This window comes from Pipistrellus hanaki (genome assembly GCF_964339955.1).
Source record: "Pipistrellus hanaki genome assembly, chromosome: 2".
In the NCBI taxonomy this organism is placed as follows: domain Eukaryota; kingdom Metazoa; phylum Chordata; class Mammalia; order Chiroptera; family Vespertilionidae; genus Pipistrellus; species Pipistrellus hanaki.
The window spans coordinates 175,483,217-175,510,746 of NC_140504.1; the positions used below are offsets into that span (position 1 = coordinate 175,483,217).

The window sequence follows — 27,530 nt, forward strand, 5'->3', positions numbered from 1 at the left end:
GGCGTTGACCTATGAACCAGGAGGTCACCGTGTGATTCCAGGTCAGGACACATGCCTGGATTGTGGGCTCCCTCCCCTGTGTGGGGCCTTTGAAAGGCAGCCTATTCACGATTCTCTCTCATCATTGATGTTTCTATATCTCTCCCTCGCCCTTCCTCTCTGAAATCAATACAAATATATTTAAAACAACAACAATATTGGGAGCCTACTCGATATCAGGTACTGTGCTAGGAACTGGAGATACAGCAATGACCTAGGCAGGAGCTGTTCTTTCCTTTGATGGAACCAACAGCCTAGAGTGGAAAGTCAGACAACAGACAAGAGGTCAGTTTATAATTTTACAATATATTGTAATCAGTGCTCTGAGGAAAAATAACTGGGTGCTGGAAAAGAATGACAGGGATAATTCTATTCTATTTTATTTTTCTTCCTAGAATTCTTTTCCCACTTTTTTTTAAATTAAATAATAAATTTGATCAGTTATCAAAACTTCTGGTAGAGCATTTTATGACATCTGTTTTTTTTTTTTGCCTACACAATTTATTTTTTCTACAATTGGATCTAATACATAGTCTAGGCTAGGTTGTAAAACCTGATTGGTTAATACAATTAGAAGATTTTAGTAGTATAAATACTGTTTTCCTTTTTTGGTCAACTTTTTAAAATTTTTTATTATTTTTAATTTTTTTATTAAGGTATTACATATGTGTCCTCCTCCCTCCATTAACCCTCCATCCCCTCCTCCCCCCACTCCTGTCCCCATCCCCCTGGTGATCATGTCCATTGGTTGCGCTTATATTCATGCAGGGATCACTGTATTTCAGACAGGACTGCCAGCCTGTGTGGGAGAGTTGGTAGTTGAAGCGGTGACACCCCTTAGTTGACGGCATTCACGTCGGGAGCCTGGGGACCTGGGCTCCGCGGCTCCCTCCTCCCGGCTCAGCCAGAGCTTTGCACAGGCGCGCTGACGGTTGTCATGGGGACAGCTGCTCCCGCGCAGGCGCAGATGTCGCCAAGATGGCGGCGGCGGCGGCGGCCGCACGCGCCGTGTCTGCGGGCCACAGGCTCCGGGGCGTGCAGCGGGCCCTGCCGCTGGTGGTGATCCTCGGGGCCACGGGCACCGGCAAGTCCACGCTGGCGTTGCAGCTCGGCCAGCGGTTCGGGGGCGAGATCGTCAGCGCCGACTCCATGCAGGTAGGGCCGGGCCCGCGGCGCGGGGAGCCGGGCGGCCGCGCACGTGCAGGCCGCGGGCCGGGGATCCCCCGCGGCAGGGCAGAGGGAGTGAACCCCGAAGCTCGCGGGGCGGACGGGGGAGGTGAAGGGAAACCGTAATTACTAACCGCCCACCGTCTGTCTGATACAGTTCCAGGCGTTTCACTTTCATCTCCTTTACTTCTCAGGACAGGGCTGTTTGGTGGGTACTATTATCTCCGTTTGTAGACGGGGAATTCACCCCAGGAGGCGAAATACGCTTCCTCCGTGTCACCTGGCACATAGGTGGAGGAGACAGTACTGGGACCTACAAGGTTGACATATATATGTCCGATAAATAGCTTCTTAAAGGAAGTATATTTTATTGATTTTTTTGCAGAGAGGAAGGTAGAGGGATAGTTAGAAACATGGATCAGCTGCCTCTTGCACACCCGCTACTGGGACGTGCTCGCAACCAGGCTCGATTCTTGACCAGAATCGAGCCTGGGACCCTTCAGTCTGCAGGCCGACGCTCTATCCACTGAGCCAAACCGGTTAGGGCCGATAAATAGCTTTTGAATGAAAATTATTCTAGAGCTTTTGCTATGTAGAGTGCCCAGCGACACCAAGATAAATGGGTGACCATCTGTGGGTTTCTGCCGGGGGAATGGAACAGGCTGGAGACTCAGGAGACCTGGATTCCAGCCCCTAAGCGGCCACCGGCCTCGTGGCCTTCATAATGTCGTTTTTGGGGGCCATGATGTATCTCTAAAGTGGAGAAAACACTACCTTACCTCACAAGGCTGTAGTAATTAATATCTGGGATTAAAATAGAGTTAGGATGAAGAGCAGCGTGGCCTTTTCCGAAGAAGACCAGGCACTTGGTAAATGCTTGTTTTAAAAAGCTGAGATTTAAAAAACAACAACATATTTTTATTGATTTCAGAGAGGAAGGGAGAGGGGGAGAGAGAAACAGCAGTGATGAGGGAATCCTTGATGGGCTGCCTTCCAAATGGCCCATAAGGCGGACCCTCCTGGTTCATAGGTCCCCGCTCAGCCCCTGAGCCACGCCGGCCGGCACAAGCCGAACTTTCCAGTTCCTGGCATTTGGGAAGCAGGAGGCTTTGTCCTCTTCCTAGTCGGAGGGAGGCCCAGGAGGAATGTAGGACACATGGCACCTGGGAGCGTTTGTGTTCAGATTGAAAGGGCGACTCTTTGGGTAAATCTCTGATGGGAGAATTCCAGGTGCTGTTTGTTGAAGAGAACTCACACACAGCTGTTTTTATGGAGTAAATGAGATGCTTGATGTGAAATTCCCGGTAGGTTCAGGGCCTGGAGGGGCAGCGCTCCCCACTCTACCTTATAAACCTCTGGGCAAGGTTTCTACCCTCCTTAGTTCTTTTGGGGTGATACAGCCATCAACACACATGAAATGATGAGGATCATTCAGCAAATATTTGTGATCTCTACTTTGTGTCAACTTCCAGAGACAGACTTTAGGGCTGAGACTTCATTATTGAAGTAGGATGAATTCAAATTCTAAGCAAGGTTACAGGCAGAATTTCCTTTTTTTTTATTAAAGAGCCAGCCCTATGTGCACTTAGTGGTTATCTCGATGCTGGCCTTGAAAAACAATGCTGTTCTATCCAATTGAGAAAGTGCACCTGGCATGGTATTGAGATTGTGGGCATATCTGGTCTCTGGCCTGCAAGGTCAGACAGCTAGGTTTATCTTCATCATTCTTCAAACGGGCTAAAGCAAACTAGAAAGCAACATTTTATCTAGGAAGAACAGAAAATTCCAAACAACAGTTTGTTGCAGAATGGGGGTTTTCCTTCTCAGAACCTTTAAAAATAACTACCTGCCCCTAAAGCCTCGCAGTCGTGTAGGGTCCGCCTGCGTGTGGTACTCTTGCGGCTGCCCTGGCCAGTTCAATAAATTCTTGCCTGCTTTTTTTTTAAATAAATCATCAGCCTCCAGTGGTCTTCTTTTGAACCCAGGGTTCGACCCCACAACAATTACTGCTGTGTGTGTGCTCCATGTGAGTGACATAGATGCTTATGCAGGTGGGTTCCCACTTACTGCGAAAATTGCGTAGGAACCGATCTCCGACAACCTACTGTATATGGAAAATACTTCAGTGATCTGAGCTTTCTGAATTGAGTATAGGTGGTATTTAATTTAGATTATATCTTGGATATTCATAACATTTCTTCTTGGTCCCATTGATTAACGTTGACGTTTGATTTTACTCTTTAGTACAAATAATAAAGTATCTCTGCCCCATTCACTGTGGATATTCAGTTCTTCATTTCTGTATCTGCTTACCAGGCCCCCCTGTGAGGGAGGTGCTGTTTTGCTTGTTTCTTAGCTAATGGGAGAAAGGAGGTGATGCTTTTCAGTGACTTGAGGTTAAGTCAGAAAATTTTTGCTAAGCATGTGAACAAAGTGACTTTTTTTTTTCTTGTTATTTATTTATTTAAAATATATTTTATTGATTTTTTTTTACAGAGAGGAAGGGAGAGGGACATAGAATTAGAAACATCTATGAGAGAGAAACATCGACCAGCTGCCTCCTGCACCCCCCCTTCCCCCGCCACTGGGTATGTGCCCCTAACCAAGGTACATGCCCTTGACCGGAATTGAACCTGGGACCTTTCAGTCCGCAGGCTGAAGGTCTATCCACTGAGCCAAACTGGTTTCGGCACTTGTTGTTATTTATTAATCCTATCCTGATTAATTAATTTCCAGTGATTCTTAGAGTGAAAGATATGGGGAAAGACAGTAAGAGAGACATATGAGAAATGTGAGAAAGACATATATCCATTGGTTGCCTCTCGTACATACTTGCACCAGGACTGCGCCCTTGAATGGAATCGAACCGGGAACCCTTCAGTCCTTGGGCCAATACTCTATCCAGAGTCAAACCAGCTAGGGCACAAAGTGACATTCTTTAGGTTGGATCACCAGTTCCTTGAATGAATATTTTCAATTTAGAATAAATCAACAGGCAAAATAATAATAGCTTAAATTTGTATAGTGCTGCTTATCCTCACAATGATCTTGTAAAGTAGATGTTATTTCACAGATAAGAAAAGAGGATCTCACTGGCCAGTTGGTTAGAGTGCTGTCCCGATGCACCAGGATCGCAGGCTTAGTCTCCGGTGACAGTGCATGAAGGAAGCAACCAATGCATGCGTGGGTGGGTGGAACAGCAAATTAATGTTTCTTAAATCAGTAAAAATTAAAAAAATGTAAATATATTTTTGTTGATTTCAGAAAGGAAGGGGGAAAGAGCGAGAGCTAGAAACATCCATGGTGAGAATTATTGGTTAAGCCCCAAACCCTGGCATATGCCCCAGCTGGGAATCGAATTGTGACTTCCTGTTCATAGGTCGATACTCAATCACCGGGCAAAGGCTAAAAAATAATATAAAACATTTTAAAAATTTTTATTGATTTTAGGGAGAGGGAGAGGAATAGAGGATAGAAATATTGATGTTGAGCTGAGACTGGTTTGGCTCAATGGATAGAGCGTTGGCCTGTGGACTGAAGGGTCCCGGGTTCGATTCCAGTCAAGGGCATGTACCTTGGTTGTGGGCATATGCCCAGTGGGGGGTGTGCAGGAGGCAGCTGATGGATGACTCTCTCTCTCATCCATGTTTCTAACTATCTCTCTCCCTTCCTCTCTGTACAAAATCAATAAAATATATTTAAAAAAAAAAAAAAAAAGAAATATTGATGTTGATAGGTTACCTCCTGCATGCCCCTTATTGGGGATCAAGCCTGCAACCCCAGGCATGCGCTCTGACTGGGAATTGATCCCGTGACCTCTTGGTTCATGTGTTGATGCTCAGCCATGGAGCCACACCGAGCGGGCTAGAGTATTTAACTTGTATGCCACTTTTCTTTCAGAAGGGGGTACTGCATTTTGATCAGGATATAAATTGTGTTTTAGGATTCATAATGTGAAGCATAGTGTGAATTCGTAGTGATCTTTGTCAAATAAAGTGTTGAGCTGAGTGTCGGCCACGTGATGCACTGCTTAGGGGGATAAAATGTGCTGTAACTAGATAGAAATATAATTTAGTCAAAAATTCCATGATAGCTGTGGGAACCCCTGTCCTGAGTGGTTCAGGGTTCGGGGTCTGGAGAAGGCCGCACATAAATAAAAAGAGACTAGAAAATGTATTAATTTGGCGATATTGGGGGCCAGGCAGGAGCCCACCTCTAGTGGGAGGACTACATATTGCTCTGGCCTTGCTATCCCTTTTATTGAAACTATGGGATGCACCCATAGATAGCCCTTAGGCAGGAAATTCCCATAACAGAAATTTACTTAAGACAAACAGAGGTGGAGGCTGCTTGGGCTAACAATGTTTCAACTAAACAGTGAGTGGTTAGAGCAATTAGGGTTGTTGACCAGCCTTCCGAGTTTCTTGTCCACACTTTTCTATTAGTGAGACAGTGATTGGTTTTCCGTAGATAGCTCAGCCTGCTTGGCTTAGTGGTTGAGCATCAACCTATGAACCAGGAGGTCATGGTTTGATTCCCGGTCAGGGCACGCGCATGCCCAGTTTATGGGCTCGATCCTTAGTGTGGGGTGTGCAGGGGCAGCCTATCAATGATTCTTTCTCGTTGATGTTTCTATCTCCCTCTCCCTCTCTGAAATCAATAAAAATATTTAGAAAAAGAATAATTCAAAGGATAGCAAAGATTGAGACTGTTTACTGGAACAAAGGGGGAAATTTGGCTTTGTGGAGAATCTATACAGAACAGTAAACTTCTTTGTTGAAATAGCTACACGGGCCAAAGGGGGACCAAGTGGAAAGTGTGACAATTAGAAACTTTTTCAAGTTGACCTTTAAATAATTTTTTTTAACATTCCTCTTTTTAATTTAAAACATTCCTTTTTAAAAATATATATATTTTCATTCAGAGAGGAAGGGAGAGGGAGAGAGAGGTTGAAACATCAATGATGAGAGAGAATCTATTGATCAGCTGCCTCTTGCATGTCCCCTACTGGGGGTTGACCTGCAATCTGGACATGTGAACTTGACTAAAATTAAACCTGGGACCCTTCAGTTCGAAGCTGACACTCTGTCCACTGAGCCAAACCGGCTAGGTCTAAAAAAAATATTTTAAAAAAATATTTTGTATTGATTTTTTTTTTTTTTGAGATGGGAGGAAGGGAAAAGGAGAGAAAAAGAAACATGGATGTGAGAGCTAAACCTTAATTGGATGCTTCCTGCTCACCCTGGAATTAAACTGGCAACCCTTTGGTACACAGGGGAAAATCAACCAAGTCACACTGGCTAGGGTCCAAGTTTATCTTTTTAAAAGCCAACACTTGCATTTTAATAATTTTTTGGAATCCTGTCCAGAATTATGTATTTCAGAATTTTGTATACAGTCAGACCATAGGTAGTGAAGGCATGGGGACGGGCTATAAGGGGTCAGTGAGAATGGGGGACATATGGAATACTTTCAACAATAAAGTTTAATTTAAAAGGCCATTGAACAGTTAAAAAAAAAAAGTGGACTAGTAACTCAAAAAGGACTGTAAAATCCTGCCTTAAATCTTAAATTGTCTTGCACCTCATACTTGTGGTGTCATCCCTTGTCCTGCCTTAACTGTAGGGCAGTTAGCATCCAGGGAAAGTGCTTGTTTTTGGGAAACGTTGAATTAAGTGCTTTGGATGTTGAGGTAAAAGTACAATGGGGTGTTAAGGATAGTGCGCCTGGTAACAGAGCCTGGTGTATAATGACTTGCTCCGGTAGCTAGCTCTGTGGCATCGGGCCTCTTGCCTCCCATTCTCATGTGTGTTCCTGTTGAGCGGGAAGTCAGAGCGCCCTCTGAGGGATTACTTATTCAGACTCCGCTGGGTCTGTGGATGCTGCATGGCGGATCTGACCCGAGTGAGAAACAACGTTGGTGCTTAATTTCCCGAGTTTTCCAAGCCCCGTTCACAGATTAAAGCACGTGTGTCAAACACAAGGCCCGTGGGCCAAATCCAGCCCGCCAGGCCTTGCAATGTGGCCTGCACCGCGCTGTCATCACTGCACTCCGCTGTCAGTTTATGACATTGTCAGTTTATGACTGTTCAGTAAACCATTCGGCCCGCGATTTAGGCTGGATTTTAGATTTTGGCCCCTTCTCTGATTGAGTTCGACACCCCTAGATTAAAGAAACAAACACTCTCAGTCAGCAGTAGGAGCCTAAATTCAGGGAGGGGAAGGTAATACAGTCCCTGTTTTCCAGGATGGAAACACCGAATACAGAAAGATGAAAGAGCAGACTGGAGATCACACTGCAAGACGCTTGCACACCTGGGAATTGGATCTGGCCTTCTGACTCCTGTAGTGTCTCATGTATTGCAGGAAGGTGATACTGAAGGTCTTCTTTTCAGTCTGTCTTTTCTTGGCATGTAAATTCAAGGACTGGATGGAACATTGTACTGAGAAAGTTGAAGGCACTTGCCAAAAGATGTACAATGAACTGCCTGGAAATACAGGCTACTAACTGTATGCCAAGAGAAAACAGACAGTGCTCTATTTGGGTTTACAGGGGAAGTATCTCTGCTGCCTTGGTCCGGCAGGTCCGTGGAGAAGTAGTAGTCACAGGAGCATAGCTCCCTCGTGTTTGTCCAAACCCACAAGAGGAGAAGCAAATGCTTTTTGGCAGTCGGACTGGTAAGCAGGCTCCGTGCCATTTCATAGATGAGGAGTCTGCGTTCTTTTTGTCCGCTTTGGGACATAATTTAGGAGCAGTGCTGTGCTTTTTTTCCTTTTCACTAAAGGCCTACTGTCTGATAGCGCTCAAGGGAGATCTGGGGTGCGTGGGGGAGGGATATGAAGGAGAGAGGGGGCAGTGAATCACAGGGGCTTATTACTAGGATATGAAATAAAAGCCATGAAAACCTGTTAACCAGAAGAGATGGGGGCTCTCTGGAGGCACTTTTAAAAGGACTGAATCTGATAAGAGGCAAAGTAAGAAATCTCAAAAAAAAAAAAAAAAAATACATTTTATTGATTTTTTTTTACAGAGAGGAATGGAGAAGGATAGAGAGTTAGAAACATTGATGAGAGAGAAACATCAATCATCTGCCTCCTGCACATCTCCCACTGGGGATGTGCCCACAACCAAGGCACATGCCCTTGACTGGAATCGAACCCGGGACCTTTCAGTCCGCAAGTCGACGCTCTATCCACTGAGCCAAACCGGTTTCGGCATATCTTTCCATTTTAGAGAGAGTGGAAGGGAGGGGAGAGCAGAGAGAGATTAACATCTATGTGAGAGAAACATATCAATTGGTTGCCTTCCGCACATGCTTGACTGGGGCAGAAGATCGAGCTGGACCCTGGACCCATCAGTTCCCAGGCCAATGCCCCACCCACTGAGCCAAACCAGCTATGGCGGAAGAAGAGTACTCTTGACCAAAGAACACATGAGCAAAGTAAAGGAAGAGGAAAAAAATCCATGGTATGTTTTCAAGGAGTGACCAGCAACTATGCATCTAGGATACTTGAGAGACAGCTGTAGGAGGTCACACTAAAAATACAGACTCTGGGGACAAATTTCAGAGGCCACTGAGAGGCATGCTGTGGAATTTTATGTTTTAAATAGGGAAGTGATAGTCAATCTGTCTCATAAGGTAACTAATGGCTGGATGGGAGATGAACAGTTTAGGATTCTGTTATATTAGTCTGGGTGTGAAAGAGGCTGGAGTGGGTTGTGGCAGAGGATAACACGTAACCGTTTTTGTCATTTTGGAGACAGACTAATAGGGTTTTGGCTATTGAAATGGGAGCATTCTTCATATAGTGGAATGATACGGTATTTGTCTCTCTTGTGACTGGCTTATTTCACTTAGTAACGTTCCTAAGTTTTGTCCGTGCGTGTGTGTGTGTGTGTGTGTGTGTGTGTGTGTGTGTATGTGTGTGCGCGCGTTTTCTCATGAAAATTGATGCATACATTTCGTGCTATTCTGTGTCTTATTTATTTCCCCCCTCTTAGCAGTATGCTATGATATCTTTATGTGTTAATAATGTATACAAGTCTACATCGTGGCCTCAATCTGGGTTAATTTTGCCATTCAGGGAACACTTAGATCGAACCCACAACTTTGGTGAATCAGGATGATTTTCTAACCAACTGAGCTACCTGGCCAGGGCGGACCGGCACTGTTTTTGAAAGACTGTCCTTTTTCCATTGAATTACCTTTGCACCTTTGTTACAAACCAATTGACTGTATTTGTGTGGGGCCATTTCTCTTGTGTTCAATTGACATGTCTATACTTTTGCCAATATCACATTTTCTTGATTATTATAGCTGTATAGTAAGTCTTAAAATTGGATAGCAAAGCTGTCTACATTATTGTTTTTAATTTTTGTCTATAATTCAGGTGTATCATAATTCATGTAACCAGATTTCTACTGAAGGATATTTAGAGGGTTCTATTTTTTGCTGTAGTAAATGATGCTAAGATGAACATCTTTGCACATACATCTTTTTGTGTGATTCTCTTCAGGGTAAATTCATAGGATGAGAGGATGTATACATTATTTTTCTTTTTCCAATTTTCTAAGGCATTTATTGGAGAGTATACTTTTTTTTTCTTTTTGATAAATCCTCACCTGAGGATATTTTTCCGTTGATAGAGTGGAAGGGAGGGAGGAAGGGGGAGAGAGAGAAAGAAAGATCGATGTGACAGAGAAACATTGATGTGAGAGAGACACATTGATTGGTTGCCTCTTGCACTTGGGATCGAATCTGCAACCCACATATGTGCTCTTGCCCAGGAACTGAACCTCAGCTTTGCGCAGGTCAGTGCTCTAACCACTACACAGGCCAGGGCTAACTTTTTTTATTTTTTAGGAATTAAACATTTCTAATTTTTATTCATAAAATTAAAACAGCCGAAACCAGTTTGGCTCAGTGAATAAAGCGTTGGCCTGCGGACTGAAGGGTCCCAGGTTCGATTCCAGTCAGGGGCATGTACCTTAGCCGGAACCGGTTTGGCTCAGTGGTGGAGCGTTGGTCTGCGGACTGAGGGGTCCCAGGTTCGATTCCGGTCAGGGGCATGTGCCTTGGTTGCGGCACATCCCCAGTGGGGGGTGTGCAGGAGGCAGCTGGTCAATGTTTCTCTGTTATTGACGTTTCTAGCTCTCTATCTCTCTCCCTTCCTCTCTGTAAAGAATCAATAAAATATATTTAGAAAAAAAGGGGGGGTGCGGAAGAGCATGTACCTTGGTTGTGGGCATATCCCCAGTGGGAGGTGTGCAAGAGGCAACTGATCGATGACTTTCTCTCATCGATGTTTCTAACTCTATCTCCCTTCCTCTCTGTAAAAAATCAATTATTTATATATATATATATATATATATATATATATATATATATATATTTATTTATTTTTTAAACCACCAGTAGGTTTACAGAGAGAGGTACATTATCAATAACAGAACAGGAAAGAAATGAAATATTCTATAGACATCTTGAAAAGTCTCAAAAGGAATACACAACAGGCTAAAAATCTACAGCTAAACTGTGGTTGTACAACAGGTTATATTTATTCCTGCATTTTCTAAGTGAGTTCTTTCTAATATTTGCCTTTCTCTTTTCCAACTTGTCCAAAAGCCAAGAACTTTTTCCTGATTTTTATCCAGTTTTAGCCTGGCGATAACCACCTTGCTCAGGTGAATACCCACGTGGACAGTTGTGTCGTTAGCCTTCCCACGCTGCACCTGCTCATGTGGATGACGTATTCCTTTCTGTACAGCCTTACCACCGTGGCTGACCTCTGTAGCGTCCTCAGACCACCTGGACCTCCTCATCCTTGTGGATGGACATGGAGCAGATGTACTTCCGCCGCAGCTCCTTGGAGAGCGGGGATAACATGATCATCTGGTCACTGGGTTCTAGTGCATGTGTGAGGGACACTGAAGCATGTTTGCGGTTTTTGCTGCAGTCCGAGGTGACCGAAGGGTGGAACTTCATGGTTACCATCTACCTGGTGCTGGAAGGGTTCCACATAACCATCCATTTTTAAATGAACAATTCGGTGGCATTTAGTGCGTTCACAATATTGTACAGCCACTACCTCTATCTAGTTCCAAAATGTGTCCATCACCCCCAAAACCCTTTGGCTATTAGCAGTTCCTCCCTATTCCCCTTTCTCTTCACCCTCTAACAACCACCAGTCTGCTTTATGCTTGTTTTGTTTTTCACCTATTTTGGATATCTATATATAATGGATCTATATATATAAACAGGGAATATGCTAATTAGCTGGGCATCATGACTGCTCAGGAGAAGCGGCTCACTCAGATGGGCGGAAGGAGGCTGTGGACTGGGGACAGGCAGGAGTGGAGACACACACACAGCAGCACCTGCCCCCAGCCCAGCGGACACCACTCTGCTGGCCCCCCGCGGGGTGTGGGCCTCTATTTAATATAAATAGGATCATACAATATACAACCTTTTTATCTGGCTTCTCTTTTTTTTTTTTTTTTTTAATATATATTTTATTGATATTTTGCAGAGAGGAAGGGAGAGAGAGAGAGAGAGAGAGCTAGAAACGTTGATGAGAGAGAAACATCGACCAGCTGCATCCTGCACACCCCCTACTGGGGATGTGCCCGCAACCAAGGTACATGCCCTTGACGGGAATCGAACCTGGGACCTTTCAGTCCGCAGATCGACACTCTATCCACTGAGCCAAACCGGTTTCAGCGTGGCTTCTTCTCTTGTAGTTATTTGTACTTCATTCCTTTTTATGGTTGGATATTTCATTGTATATAGAACACAATTTGTCCATCAATGATGGAGATTAACACCTTTAGGCTGTTGTGCATAGTGCTGCTGTGAACATGTGTACATGTATTTTTTCCCCCCAGTTATTTTTGGGCCTGTGCCTAGGAATGGAATTGCTGGGTCATATGATCATTCTATGTTTAGCTTTTTGCGAAACTGCCAAACTCTTTTTATACAGTGGCTACACCATTTTACATCCCCACCAGCAATGTCTGAAGATACCAATTTCTCCACATCTTTTCCAACATTTATTTTTCCTTTAAAAAAAAATGTATAACGATCCTATTGGGTGTGAAAGTGGTGTCTCGTTGTGGTTTTGATTTACATTTCCTCAGTGACTAATGATCTTGGGCATCTTTTCGTGTGTTTGTTGGCCATGTGGATATTTTCTTTGGAGACTAGGTCCTTTGCTCATTTTTAAACTAGGTTTTGTTGTTGCTGTTGTTGAGTTGCACACATTATATTTTGATACATATTGCCAGACTGCTTTTTAAAAAGTTTGAACCAGCTGGATGTCTGCTCCTCTCACCCTTGCAATTTGTGTATTACCTGTCTCTTTCACTGTTGTCAGTCTGGTAAACAAGAAATGGATTTCATCGTCTTAGGTTAATTGTTTTTTAAGTGTACTTTGACCATTTGTGCTTTTAGGTTTTGAATTTCCTTTTCATTCCTGTTGTGTCCACTTCTATAAATCGTTTTTGTTCTTATTTTTATTGATTTGGAAGAGCTTTTTGTGTATTGCAAAGTAATAACCCTTTGTATAGTCTCATGAATTGGAAATATTTTTTTAGTTTTGACTTTTATGATTTTTTCTTTACCATGTAAAAGTTTTAATATATTCTTGTATATTTTTTAGGAGTACAGGTTATTTTAACATTCAGAAAGAATTCTTATCTGAAATTTATGATGGATTTAACTGTTGGAACTTACAGATGTAAATAAAAAAATGATGTTCATCCTCTATGTAAACGAAGATATATCCAGGGCCTTTGTCTTCACTGTGCGTTCCAGGTGCTGTTCTTTGTGGAGTTCCTTACACATATGTGTAGGTAATTTCAGGTGAAATATGGGATTCTATAGATATGGATACCTTTGTTTAACTACCCAGGCAGTTCCCTTGATTTTTTTTTTAAGGGGGGAAGGCGGTTAGTTTGTATCTTGTTGCATAGCACAACACTTGTCTCAGTGGTTCTTGCCTCCAGCTGCACATTGGATTCACCTGGAGAGCATTAAAACACACACATACACACACACACACACACACACACACACACACACACACTCACTCTCTGATGCCTAGGCTGTTAGTATTCAGTAAATACCCATTAGAAATAGATGACTTATTTAACTCTTCAGCCACCATTATTTTCCCTGACTTATAGTTCATCTTTATCCTTATTTACTGGGTTTTAGTCCCAGCTTTGCCACTAACTCACTGAATATAGAACTGTGGACAGATTACCCTCTCTGGGCTTTAGTTCCCTCTTCGGATACATTAGCTAGGGAAAACTGATTGGATTAGTCCAGGGCTGGGCAGACTTTCTGTTAAGGTCCAGGTAGTAAATAATTTAGGCTTTGTAGACCGTACACTGTCTGTCTGTTACTGTGTCTAAAGCTCTTTTCAACTCTGGTATTTTGTGGTTCTCTTAAACCCTAGGCAGGGGTCTTAATACAAAGAGCCAAGGAAAATCTTGGTTAGCCTCCACCAATTAAATATAGATAATGTCAAGCACTCACACAGTGCTTACCATCTGCCTGACACTGTTCTAAAGCCTTCAGTCTCAGAGGAACCCAGTGAAGAGTATAGATGCTGTTATTACTTCCATTTACAGATGAGAAAACTTGAGTGAAAGAAAAATTAGATAAATATCTTGCCAATAATGGCTATCGCTGGTTAGTAGAGCTAAAATTTGAACCAGGCATTCTGCCTCCATTATACTCTACTGCCTCTCCCTAACTTAGATGTGTACCTCCAAATAATGGCGCACCTTAGCTATTATACTCTGTCACAGGTATCGTAAGATAAAATATCACTGAAACCATCAAAAATGGGCAGTCATGAGGCTGTAAAGATGGCATAGAATAGAAAAATTATTATTATTATTATTAACATTATTATTTAAAAATTTTTAAATCTATTATTTTTAGATAGAGGAAGGGGGGGAGAGAAACGGAGGAAAATTGATTTGTCCTACTTATTTATGCCTTCATTGGACACATAGCATTGTCTATATATATTTCCGTCTTTCTATTACATTTACTCTTTTTTATTAAACTTACTGGGGTAACATTGGCTAATAAAATTATAAAGGTTTCAAGTTGTATGATACAATATCTGTATATTGTTATCCTTAGCATCGGATCTAGCGATTTGTACTTCAGACACTCAGACCTTCCGTCCCTGTATATTTGACCCCCTTTACTACCCCTCCTCACACCCCTTCCCTCTAGTAACTACCTTACTGTTGTCTGTGACAATGAGTTTGTGCTTGTTTTGTCTTTTGTCATAACTAACTCTTGAGAACCTTGAAAGAGACCCAGTGTATGGTAACTGTCTTCTCAGTCACTGGAATTTAATTTCATCTTCGTAGGAATTCAGTACTTCAAGCAAGCAAATAGACCAGAGTAAAAGAGGTCTAGCTTCTATTGTTAAGAGCTGCTGAAACAGTTTGTATTAAGGCTGAGCATCCAGGCTTTCGTCCTGTGTACCCCCAGCCAACTGTATGGGCAGGGAAGCCCACTGAGCCTTAGTACTACCAAGTATAAAATTTCAGGGGATTGGACTAGATGGATGATTTCTGAATTTCTGAAAAATGCGCCCATTTTGCATTCTCTGCCCTACATCTTATTTAGATGTAAAAGTGTTGCAGATTCCTTTTGCTGCTCGGTAAGATTGATGCTCGGAAAGAATGCATCACATACATGTTAGGTATGCACTTCTCAGTTTGAGAAGCAAGGCCTTGTGTTATTATTATAGTCCCTTTCCCCTAAAGAGAGACAGGCACAGGCAGTGTACAGGCCACAATCTGCACTATAAGTTCCAAACCACTCCTCTCCCCAGGCTGACTGAGCAAGTCCAAGTCCAGTCCGGGCTCTCTCACTTACTGGGCATCTGAATCTGTCTGATACATTCAGCAGGTCTGCAGTTGAGTTTTTCAAGTAAAACTAAAAAGGAGTAGTTGCTTGCCATGATGTTCCTGCAGCTAATTCATTCTAACTTAGTAAAGTGTAAATTTTTACAAAACTTTATCCTTATATTAAGAAATAAAAGCCAAGACACTCACCTTTTCCCTACTCTTCCATCTCTCTTCAGTTGAATAATCAAATTCAAGTTTCTTTAATCAAAAAGGAAAATCAACTTTCTGGGAAGTGACAACATCCTTTAAACAAATAATTTTTCTTTTACCCTCCTTTGTCAAAACTTTTTTTCTGAAGCTTGGACTATTAGAAAGAATGTGAGATGTGAAGACATTGAGGTTTCAGGAGAGAAAGTTGATTTCCCAAAGTCACAAAGCTGATTTGTACAAGAACAGAGATAAGCAATGTAGTGGAAAAAGAACACTGACTGTAAAATCAATTCAAAGTTTGCCTTTGCCACTCACCAGCTGTGTGACTTTGGGCAGGTTACCTAAGGTAATTTCTATTTCCTCATTGATAAAAGGAGGGCAAGGTAACTTCATAGGATGTGAAACTTTATTTTTTTAAATATATTTAATTGATATTTTACAGAGAGGAAGAGAGAGATAGAGAGTTAGAAACATCGATCAGCTGCCTCTTGCACACCCCATACTGGGGATGTGCCTGCAACCAAAGTACATGCCCTTGACCGGAATCGAACCCGGGACCTTTCAGTCTGCAGGCCGACGCTCTATCCACTGAGCCAAACCAGTCTTGGCAGGATGTGAAACTCTTAGCATAGGATCTAGCAATCTGTACCCAATATTCATTGAGTATATTCTGTGTATGAGGCTCTGTGCTGAGGCTAGAGATAAAGTATATAATTTCTTCCTTCAAAATTTGTTGTCTAGTGGGGGAGATGGAAATATTTTAAAGTTTGTACAGTAAGTTCTGTGATAGCGATAAATGCAGGCTGCTATGGCAGGCAGAAGACAAGTGCAGCTGGGGAGTTATCTCAGGGCAGGCTTTCGCAGGGATGTAATGATAAAGAGTGTGGGGCTGGTTGAGATCAGGCTGCAGTGGACATAAATTTGAGTGGTTATGCTCCAAAGGTAAGATCAATGACAAAGCTGATAGGATAGTCTAGAAATCATGAAGCCTTCAACTGATTTAATGGAAGTGGGAAATGTGGTAATGGTGGCAAGTTTTGAGATAGTTTTAGGAGCTAGTACAGGTAAAAGTTGAGACAGATGTTAGGATCACTTCAAAGTATTTAGTTTGATTATCTAGGTGGTTCACTCAAGTATGGCTGGGAAGGTAAGGAATTCAATTTTGGACACATCAGGTTTCAGATGCCTGTTTGGAGTGATGATGATATATGGTGCTAGCTAGCTAACATTTATTGACTGCTTCTTATAGGACAGGCCCTATTCCATATGCTTTGCATGGATTAATTATTTCATTTTCACAGTTACCTTTTGAGGTTGTATTTAAGATTATCCTCACTTTATAAGTAAGAAATCTGAGGCACAAGATTAAATAACTTGACCAAGTTTCCCTAGCCAATAAGTGGTTTAGCCAGAACTTAAATCCAGGAAACCTGGTACTTGAATCCTTACTGTTAACCACTTCACTATATTATATGCCTCTCGTTGATGATGGAATGTTCACTAGGCAGTTAAATATCCAGGCCTGGCATGGCAGCATGAGAGAGAACTAGGTTGTAGATATGGATTTGGGGAGTTATCAGTACAAAAATGATTATATACTAGTAGAAGCCATGAGTGTCACCCAGAGGAAGTTTATAGTATAGAAACAGCAGGTAGATGCCCTAAAAATTAGTCAAACATGTTCTTGAGTAGTAGTGATCAGTGTTGATAATGTAAAGGAGCTATTTATAAGTAAAATTGACAAGAGAATGATGGCTAAGGTTGTTTCATATGAGATTGTGTTACTACCCATAGGCACCAGTTAGTGCGTATTGTTCCCATGGCAGACATTGCTAATAGAGCAGTGGCTGGCCTCAGTAAAGGAAACTGAGGAAGGGCTAGTGCAGGGGTCTTCAAACTACGGCCCGCGGGCCACATGCGGCCTGCAGAGGAGTCTGATCCGGCCCGCCAGGTTTTTTGGGCAGTGAGCGCAGCCGAGGTGTTACAGTAGGAATTAGTAGTTCATATAGTCCGGCCCTCCAGCTCTCTGAGGGACCGTGATCTGGCCCCCACTTTAAAAAGTTTGAGGACCCCTGCATTAGGGCCACCCTTCAGCATGAGTTGGATCTTTGGCTGTATACATAAAACTGTTGGTGAGTTTCTCCAGGGTGAAATTTCTTTGGATCAGAGTTTCTTAACTTTGGGCCTGTTGACAGGTTTGGCTGGATAATTCTTTGCTGTGGGCATGGGGAGTTGTCCTGTGCTTTGTAGGATGTTGAGTAGCATCCCTGGCTTCTACCCATTGGATGCCAGCAGCGCCCCTGCCTCCGTACTGGTGACAGCCAGAATGTTTCCAGATATATTGCAGATATCCCCTGGTGGACAGATTCACTTCTGGTTTACAATCACAACTCTAGATACTTCTGGTTTTCCTCTAGGTCTTTCATAGATTTCCCTCACCTTCATTAGCCCCTCTAGACCCTTCAGCTCTGTTGGCTAGGAGAGTTCAGTTATTTAAGCCTGTGGCCTTTTCCCAAAAAATTTTCAGAGGTGAGACAAAGAAGTACATTAGTAGCCAGTTAGCTACTTAGACCATTAAGTGTTTTGGAGTTATGGTATTTAGAAAAGAGTGTATAGTCAAACGTGAATCTCTCTCATAAACTTTTATATCTCTTATCTCCTTATAGTACTGTTATTTGTGTTTCTTACTAGCCTGGACTCCTTGAGGACAGGGACCCTTTCTTAATCTTTGCATGCCAAACATCTCAGTAAATGTTTGCTGAAATGTCAGTTATTTTGATAATTAACTAAGTAGGTTAAACCTGTAATTTTTCAGTGTCTCAGTTATCAGGCCTCACAAAGAGGCCAGAGTTCCATTAATATTGTCAAATTCTGATTTGTGCAGAGAGAATAACTTTATCCAGTAATTTCTGTGCACACAGATCTCAGGTGAGAATAACTTTATCTAGTAATTTCTGTGCACACAGATCTCAGGTACCTTCTGGAAGAGTGGGAAGCGGAATAGAATGACTTGCTGCCTTTTGAAAGACACTACAGATCCTTTTAGCTCTCCCTGGCACCCAGGGCTGACTGTTCTGTAGGTAGAGTCACACGGAAAAATATAATTGAAGACCTAGCTGGTTTGGCTCAGTGCATAGAGTGTCGGCCTGTGGATCGAAGGGTCCCAGGTTCGATTCTGGTCAAGGGTACATGTCCGGGTTGTGGGCTCAATCTCCGTGGGGGCATGCAGGAGGTGTAGCCATGATTCTCTCTCATTGATCTTTCTATCTCTCTCTTCCTCTCTGAAATCAATAAAAAATATATTTTAAAATACATATGTAATTGAAGCTGGAAAAAAGAGTAAATGTATGATAATCAGCTACAAATCTAACCTGTTTTGTTGGATGAATGTTTTCTAGCCTGTTAACCGGGGAGTTCCCTTTTTAATTACGCAACCTGTAATGGGCGCGTACTCTTTCACTAGGACGTGTCAGTACATCACGCCCCGAGGACGTAATTTCATGTTATTTTATTTATTTATACTTAATTAAAATAAATGATATATAGATATTTTTTCATTTATTTATATATAAAACACAAAGGAAAATACAAAATTACAAAAAAATAGAAAAGAACACCAACAAAAAAATGGAAACTCGAATTAAAAAATTATAAATTTTACAAACAATTATAAAGATTACAAAAAATATATACCGTCCCTCTCAGGGCGCAACATATATTTCCAGGACGTATTCATACGTCCTACCCGTTCCCGATATTATTTAAGTTTGACGTATTTATACATCCCGCTCGGTTAACAGGTTAGGCAGGTAATAGAATTTTATAAGCCCAGTTGTAGCATCTACAATATAAATGTCTTTATAGACCAAAAATAACATTTACAAAATTGATTGGGGTTTTTTGTTTGTTTACATATTTACTCTTAGTGCAAATGTGTAAAATGTTGCTGTGTTTTTGCTTTTTAGCTGGGCATTGATTTTAATTGATAGATAATATACACCATAACATGAATAGTTAATTCATAACTGTACAGTTCAATAAATAGTGACACTAAAATTATTTCCCATTCTCCCTATGCTGTTGTGATAATAGTAGTGGTAGTGGTCCTAAAATAAGTAGTTATATAAGAACTCTTATGTAGCATTTACAGTGTCCCAAGCAAAAACTAAGTGCTTTTCATGTATTAACTCGTTTAATCCACATAAAACCCTACGAGATAGATATTATCGCCCTCATTTTATTGATGAGGGATTGAATCACAGAGAGGTTAGTAAGTGACCACTCCAAGTACAAATAACTACCGTGTTTCCCCGAAAATAAGACATCCTCCGGCCGAAACCGGTTTGGCTCAATGGATAGAGCGTCGGCTTGGGGACTGAAGGGACCCGGGTTTGATTCCGGTCAAGGGCATGTACCTTGGTTGCGGGCACATCCCCAGTGGGGGGTGTGTGCAAGAGGCAGCTGATCGATGACTCTCTCTTATCAATGTTTCTAACTCTCTATCTCCCTTCCTCTCTGTACAAAATCAATAAAATATATTTTTTTTTAAAAAAGACATCCCCTGAAAATAAGACCTAGCGCAACTTTGGGAGAAAAAATTAATATAAGACACTGTCTTATTTTCGGGGAAACAGGATAGTAAGTGGCAGGGCTAGGAATTGACCTGAGGCTGTCTGGCGCCAGGGTGTTTCCTAGCTATTTTACTGTGCTGTACTTACATGACACCCATATAAGTAAAGGGAAATGTAAGATAAAAAATGCTTTTAACACCATTGTGGGCTCTATGGAACTTATTATTTGTTCATTCAATGCCCTGTAGAATCAGTGATTACAGAGAGAACATTTAACTTCAAAGCATTCATCCCTCCTTTCAAACTAGTATTTTCAGATTTGTTCTCCATTTGAGAACTTGCATTTAGAAAAAGTACACTTGAACTTTTTAGTTCAATTGGCAGATCAGAGCTTGCAGATAGGATATATTGCCTTTGAGTATTCGTTTATTTATTTTAAAAATATGTATTGATTTCAGAGAGAGGGAGAAAAAGATAGAAATGTCAATGATGAGAGAATCATTGATAGACTGCCTCCTACCGGGGATTCAGCCTGCAACCTGGACATGTACCCTGACTGGGAAAGGAAATGTGACCTCCGGGGTCATGTGTGGGTCAGTGCGCAACCACTGAGCCACATTGCTGGGCTTGCCTGTGAGTATTGAGACTGTTTGTTTCATAAGAACTCTTATGTGGCATTTACAATGTGCCAGGCAGTAATTTGGATATCACTATGTTTTCAACAGAGTACAGCAGACTTAGGGGTCTGACTTTAAAGGGTTTATGTGTTTTATTTATTTGTTCTTAAAGAATAGTTGACTTTGTTTTATATATATTCTTGTAGATAGGCCAGTTCTCCACAAATAAAATTCAATCTAATATAAATTCTAAAAACCTTTCAGAGCCACTTAAATCCCAAGATATGTAAGCATTTGAAGTGGAACTACCCTGTTTCCCCGAAAATAAGACAGTGTCTTATATTAATTTTTTCTCCCAAAGTTGCACTAGGTCTTATTTTCAGGGGATGTCTTATCTTTCCATGCGCTAGGTCTTATTTTCGGAGGATGTCTTATTTTCGGGGAAACACGGTATGTAAAATGTTACCTTTCTGGAGACTTTGTGATAAGCAGAATAAATAAAATAGCCTATCCATGTTTAGATGTTTAAAGTTCAGGCCAAAGAAACTCTGGTTAATCTTGCAGAATTAATTCTTATTTGGGCACTGATTTACATAACCTTTTCATCTTTAAGTCTGAGCTAATAGCCACAACAGGTATTCCTGCTTTTCAAAGGTTTTCAGTAAAGCCGTGTCACTTTTACAAGATCTGCATTAATAATGTTTTTGGTAACTAAAAGAAATCTGAAGATGATTTTTAAATTAATTAAGACAGTTTTTTAAAAATATATATATTTTATTGATTTTCCACAGAGAGAATGGGAGAGGGATAGAGAGCCAGAAACATCAATGAGAGAGAAACATCAACCAGCTGCCTCCTGCACACCTCCTACTGGGGATTTGCCGGCAAACAAGGCACATGCTCCCGACTGGAATCGAACCTGGGACCTTCAGTCCACAGGCCGATGCTCTATACACTGAGCCAAATCGGTTTCGGCTAAGACAGACAGTTTTTAATTAGTGGTAATTCTTCTTTGCCTTATACCATTTAATTTTTTTTTTAAATATATATTTTTATTGATTTTACACAGAGAGGAATTGAGAGGGACAGAGAGTTAGAAACGTCGATGAGAGAGAAACATCGACCAGCTGCCTCTTGCACACCCTACTGGGGATGTGCCCGCAACCAATGTACATGCCCTTGACCGGAATCGAACCTGGGACCTTTCAGTCCGCAGGCCGATGCTCTATCCACTGAGCCAAACCGGTCCAGCTATACCATTTAATTTTATGAAAGGCTTCATAGAAGTGCTCGTCTTTCGGATAGTGTGGGAAACCTGTACTGTTTTTGATTACTGTAAGAAATCCAAAGAGAATTTTTGTGTTTGTGAAACAAGTGAAAATAGCGTTCATCATTTGTTTTGTAGCAAGTTGTTATAAAGATAGCACCAGCTCTTTCCCTGGGAACTACACCCATCAGTTCAGCGCCAAGCCCTCATAGCTTCCAACAGTGTCTGAGCATCTGTGCTTCATCTCGATTTATTTTGTGTATCCATTAGTAACATGTGTCCTAAGGTATCAGCAAAGCCTAAAAGACCTTGTAAGGGTGTTATGCTTAGTGTAAAACTGGATGCAAGTAAGCATTTCAGTTGTGGTGAACAAAATAAAGACATTGTACATGATTGAATTTGGGGTCTGGGAGAGATGAAATTTATTCTCATATAAATTAATGATAATTGCTTCTCTGCTTGACCCCATTTTAACTTATGGAAAGTTTGCAGGAACACTGTACTTTGGGAAAGTGGGGAAAACCTGTGTTTGATAAGAAAGCTGGTGTTCCATATTCTGCTTCCTTTGCCGTGGGTTTTGTGAATCCGGGCATGCTCTGGTTAGAGCACACCTATCTGGTGCTTTAGTCAGCCAAGGGTTTGGCTGGAGGGAGGAACAGATCGCCATTTCCACCCATCCAGTGTGCAGTACAGGAGGCCTATGACTTTCTCATGCTAATTTTCTTTCTCCTAGGTTTATGAAGGCCTAGACATCATCACCAACAAGGTTTCTCCCCAAGAGCAGAGACTATGCCGGCACCACATGATCAGCTTTGTGGATCCTCTTGTGACAAATTACACAGTGACGGACTTCAGGAACAAGGCGACTGCTGTGATATCCTTCGGAAAGACAGCTGCTGGGCTTGATGGGTGGCCAGGCAGCCCACGCCAAGAAAGGCGTTGTCTTTCTAGTGACAGTGTCTTCTAAGCAGGGCACACAAGACCCAACTGCCAATAGGGACAACCCCTCAGCACCATGTGGATTGAAAGAGACGGTATCCTCAGACTTCAACGTCAGCATCCCCTGGGAGCTTGTTAGAAATGCTGAATTTGGGCCTCACTTCATATGAATCAGAATCTGCATTTAACAAGAGTACCAGGTGATTTATATGCACATTAAAATTTGAGAAGCACTGTTTTAGCGGCGAGAACATTGATTTAGGACCAGAAAATCTGTGTTCCAGTCTTAGAGCCACCTCTTTTGATCATGTGAATTTTATTGGCTTAATTAATTTACCCTACTGAACTTCAGTTTCCCACCCTTAATTAATTTATAAATATAATGGAGTTCCAGTTAGAATTTCAAAGGGATATTTGGAAAAGGGATGATGGGACAGGAAAAAAATATTCTGGGTAATACAGCAATTTTTTGGGCGGGAAAAATAGTATAAGGAGGGCTATCCATATATTTTAATTTCCAGACTGCATTTAATATCTGGAGTGTCAGATACTAAGACATTAAAAATTCATAATAATTATAATAGCATGGAAATTATATACTATATAAACTTACGGCACAGAATAGAAAATTCAGATACAAATTCAAATGGGCATATATATTTAGCTTATTAAGATAGCATAAAAATAGTGAAGAGTGCTCACTTCAGCAGCATATATAGGTACTGAAATTAGAACAATACAGAGAAGATGAGCATGGCCCTTGCACAAAGATGACATGCAAATTCGTGAAACAGTCTATATCTAATAAAATAAATGGAGAAAGATAAATGCAGTAGTTAATAATTATTCCTGACATAGTTCATTGTTTTGGGAAAAAAATAAAACCAAGTCCTCTTTATATATGACATAATTTCAGATTTCAGAGTTAAATATGTGTGTGTGTGTGTGTGTGTGTGTGTGTGCGCGTGTATATATATATATATATATATATATATATATACTTTCTTATTTCAGAGAGAGGAAGGGAGAGAGAAAGAGATAGAAACATTGATTGACTGCCTCCTGCACACCCCCTCCTGGGGGATTGAGCCCATAACCCGAGCATGTGTCCTGACTGGGAATTGAACCATGATCTCTTGGTTCATGGGTTGAGGCTCAGTCATTGAGCCACACCAGCCTGGCAGACAAGGGAAATTGTTAGAGTTGAATATGTAAGAATTAAGAATTTGTATTGGCAAGAATGTGTATCAACCAGAACTCCTAGGTATCTACTTAGAGAAACCTTGTCACAAGTATACCCAGAGATATGTGGTAGATCTCATTCTATAATAGCATTCCTCAAAGCAGCAAAAACATAAAACACTGAAATTCCTACTTACAGAAGAATGTATAACATTTGCTTTGTTCATAAAAGTTTACTTTTTCAGCAGTGAAAATGAATAAATTATAGCTACATGCATCAATCAGTGTGGAAGAATCTCAAAAACAACATAAAATATGAGAAATTATAGAAGGATACATACATGTTCATACCATTTATTATAAAGTTTAAAAGGCAAGCAAAACTAATATAATTATATATTGTTACATATTGATTGTATGTATTTTATATATTGATGTACTAATATATATACATCAGTAGTAATGTAAAGAAAAACAAAGGAATGATAAAAAACAGATACCCTCTCTTTCCCTGAAATAACTCAAGATAGTGGTTCCCTCAGAGAGAGAAGTTGGGGGTTGAGATGGGAATGAGTACACAGAAACTTCAAAGGAATGACCAACTCCTTTTCATATATTGGGTTCATTAGTATTTGTTTTATTACTGGGCTTCATAATTTACATATGTCAAAATGTTCTTGTGTGTATATTGGATGTTTTATAATTTAAAAAAGGGGGGGGAAGCCCTAACCAGTTTGGCTAAGTAGATAGGGCATCAGCCTGTGGACTTGAAGGGTCCCCAGTTCAATTCCGGTCAAGGGCACATGCCTGGGTTGCTGGCTTGATCCCCAGTAGGGGTAGTGCAGAGGCAGCTGATCAATGGTTCTCTCTCATTGTTGCTGTTTCTCTCTCCCTCTTCCTCCCTGAAGTCAATAAAACAAAAACAACAACAAAAAAAACCCTATATAATAAAAGGCTAGTATGCAAATTGACCAAAGGGCAGAATGACTGGTCACTATGATGCGCACTGACTATCAGGGGGCAGACGCTCAATGTAGGAGCTGCCCTCTGGCTGTCAGTGCGCTCCCACGGGGAACACTGAGAGAGGAAGGGAGAGAGAAGCCAGGCTCATGGCTGGCGAGCACAGCGGTAATGGCGTGAGTCTTTCCCACTCTGCGGCAGTGCTAAGGCTGTCCGACTGCTGGCTTAGGCCTGCTTCTCCAAAGGCTCCCAGACTGCAAGAGGGCACAGGCCGGGCAAGGGATATCCGCCCCCCCCCCCCCCCCCAGCGTATGAATTTGTGCACTGGGCCTCGCGCATATGTGTGTGTGTGTGTGTGTGTGTGTATTTAAAAATGGGGAAACAGCCCACCATAAGTAAAATTTAAAAACAGACTACAAACCAGGGGGAAAATATTGTAACAAGGAAAAGCAAAATGTTAATACATTTAAATATGAAGAACTTTTATGAATCAGTACAAAAATTAAAGGTTATGAGTACTAATTCACAAAGGAAGAAACAGAAATGGTGATAAACATGAAAAAGGGTTTGTCCTTGTTAATCAGGGCCATGCAAATAAAAATAATGAGATTTTTTTGCCTCTCAAATGGCAGAGATTTAAATGTGGATAATAATTCTTGCCCTACCTGTTTTACAAGGCAGTTTATCAGATGAGATAATGTATATGAAAACCCTTTGGAAATTAAAATAAATCACCAGAGTATGTTCATTGTTGCTATAAGACAATTTGGTTGTTCAGGAAGAACTTAAAGAAAATGGAGAACTAATTAAAATTTCCAAAGGGCATCGGCAATAGAGATGATTTAATCAGGTCATTTATAGGATTGGCTATGTAGTGAATTTAGATAAGAACCTACAAGCAGAGTTCAAAATTGAAAATAACTTAAGAAGTAGCCAGTCAGCCTTATTTTTTTTTAGAAGATAGGATCCACCTTTTTTATTTTATTATTTTTTTATTTTATTGATTTTTTACAAAGAGGAAGAGAGAGGGATAGAGAGTTAGAAACATCGATGAGAGAGAAACATTGATCAGCTGCCTCTTGCACCACCCTACTGGGGATGTGCCCGGAACCAAGGTACATGCCCTTGACTGGAATCGAACCCGGGACCTTTCAGTCCGCAGGCCGATGCTCTATCCACTGAGCCAAACCGGTCTCGGCCAGTCAGCCTTCTTGATTAGACAGATGAAGGTGTTAGAGACAGAAGGGTTTTGCCCAAGATCATGGTAGTTTCCTGGCTTGTGCAAACAAGTTAAACTTTTCACTCAATGTCTCCTACTACCTATTTCCCTCCCTCTTTTCACTCTCCCCCCCACTTTTGGTATCACTGTTTTTAGCCTTCCCCTTTTGTTTTCCTTGTCCTTTTCCACTTTGTTTTATATATATATATATATATATATACATATATATATATATATATATATATATATTTTTTTTTTTTTTAATATATATTTTATTGATTTTGTACAGAGAGGAAGGGAGAGAGATAGAGAGTTAGAAACATCAATGAGATTGAGTCATCGATCAGCTGCCTCCTGCACACCCCCTACCAGGGATGCGCCCGCAACCAAGGTACATGCCCCTGTCCGGAATTGAACCTGGGACCTTTCAGTCCGCAGGCCAACGCTCTATCCACTGAGCCAAACCAGTTTCGGCTGTTAATTATATATTTGAAGTTTTATTACAACTACTGTGTAATTGTATACTTCCTGTACTTAATTTAAGGAGGGCAATATAGAATTTAAGTTAAAAAGCAACAACTACTATGTTTTTTTCTATATGATCCTTGATTGTTAACATCTTTCCACCCCATCCCAACTTCTGAAAGGTTAGTGGGCTTCTGATAGAAGAGATCATCTTTGTCTGTGCACTCTGACTGGCTGGCAAGGGAAAGAAGTGTGTAAATGAGTCTTTGTTTGGATTGAAGGTCTCTTTATCAATTATCCTCAGAAGCAAAGCCTTCTTAAAGCAGATAATTATCATCTGTTCAACAGAGTTCTAAAGAAAAGGATTCAAAGTAGCAGAGACATAAAAACAATAGTGACTAAAGTAAATTATAAATTGAACGCTTACTCAATTGAAAAGATATTTCAGGCTTTGTGATTGGGGACTTATTTGCATTGTCACATTTAATCCTCTAAGAACTCCTGAGGATTTTACGGGTGAGAAAACAAGCTCAGGTTGAATAAAAAATGCCCAAGAACTGGAACTGGTCATTGAAATCCGTTGCTAGAACCAGTGCTTCTCAGTTTATCTAGTGGAGTCTCGAGTGGCTGAAATGTGCACCACTACCACATACTAATGGAAGACGGAGTCTAGACCACGTCTTAGAGAACCAGTTTGTATTTTGCCTTAGGAAGCAAAGTCAGATGTCATCTTGGTGCCTCTTGAGCAGCTGACACTTGGTTCTGTGAGAGTCCTTGGACTTGTGCTCATTAAGCTGATTGGAATACCAAGCAAGCCTTGAATTTTAGCAGCAAGGCCTAGAAAGTCCTAGAATTGGAAGTAATTACAGTCATTTATCTGCTTTTGGTTTATGACAGTCCATCCAGAACTGATAGGAAATAGTTCTGAGAACTCGTGGGAAACATTGAAGACTAGTATCAATTCCAAGTGAAGGTGGTTTTTTGCTAATACCCTCCTTTCTGAGTGAGTCAGGAT

General features: G+C 41.2%; 1 protein-coding gene across 1 annotated transcript in view; it reads left to right on the forward strand.

The window, feature by feature from the left end:
* Positions 1 to 1,010: 1,010 nt before the first annotated feature.
* TRIT1 (tRNA isopentenyltransferase 1) overlaps positions 1,011 to 27,530 on the forward strand; it is a 39,785-nt gene continuing 13,265 nt past the window's right edge. The window contains exons 1-2 of the mRNA XM_084874635.1: positions 1,011 to 1,194; positions 22,484 to 22,624. Coding sequence (XP_084730761.1) covers positions 1,018 to 1,194; positions 22,484 to 22,624 — 318 coding nt within the window. The 5' untranslated portion in view covers positions 1,011 to 1,017. The remainder of the gene's footprint in view (positions 1,195 to 22,483; positions 22,625 to 27,530) is intronic.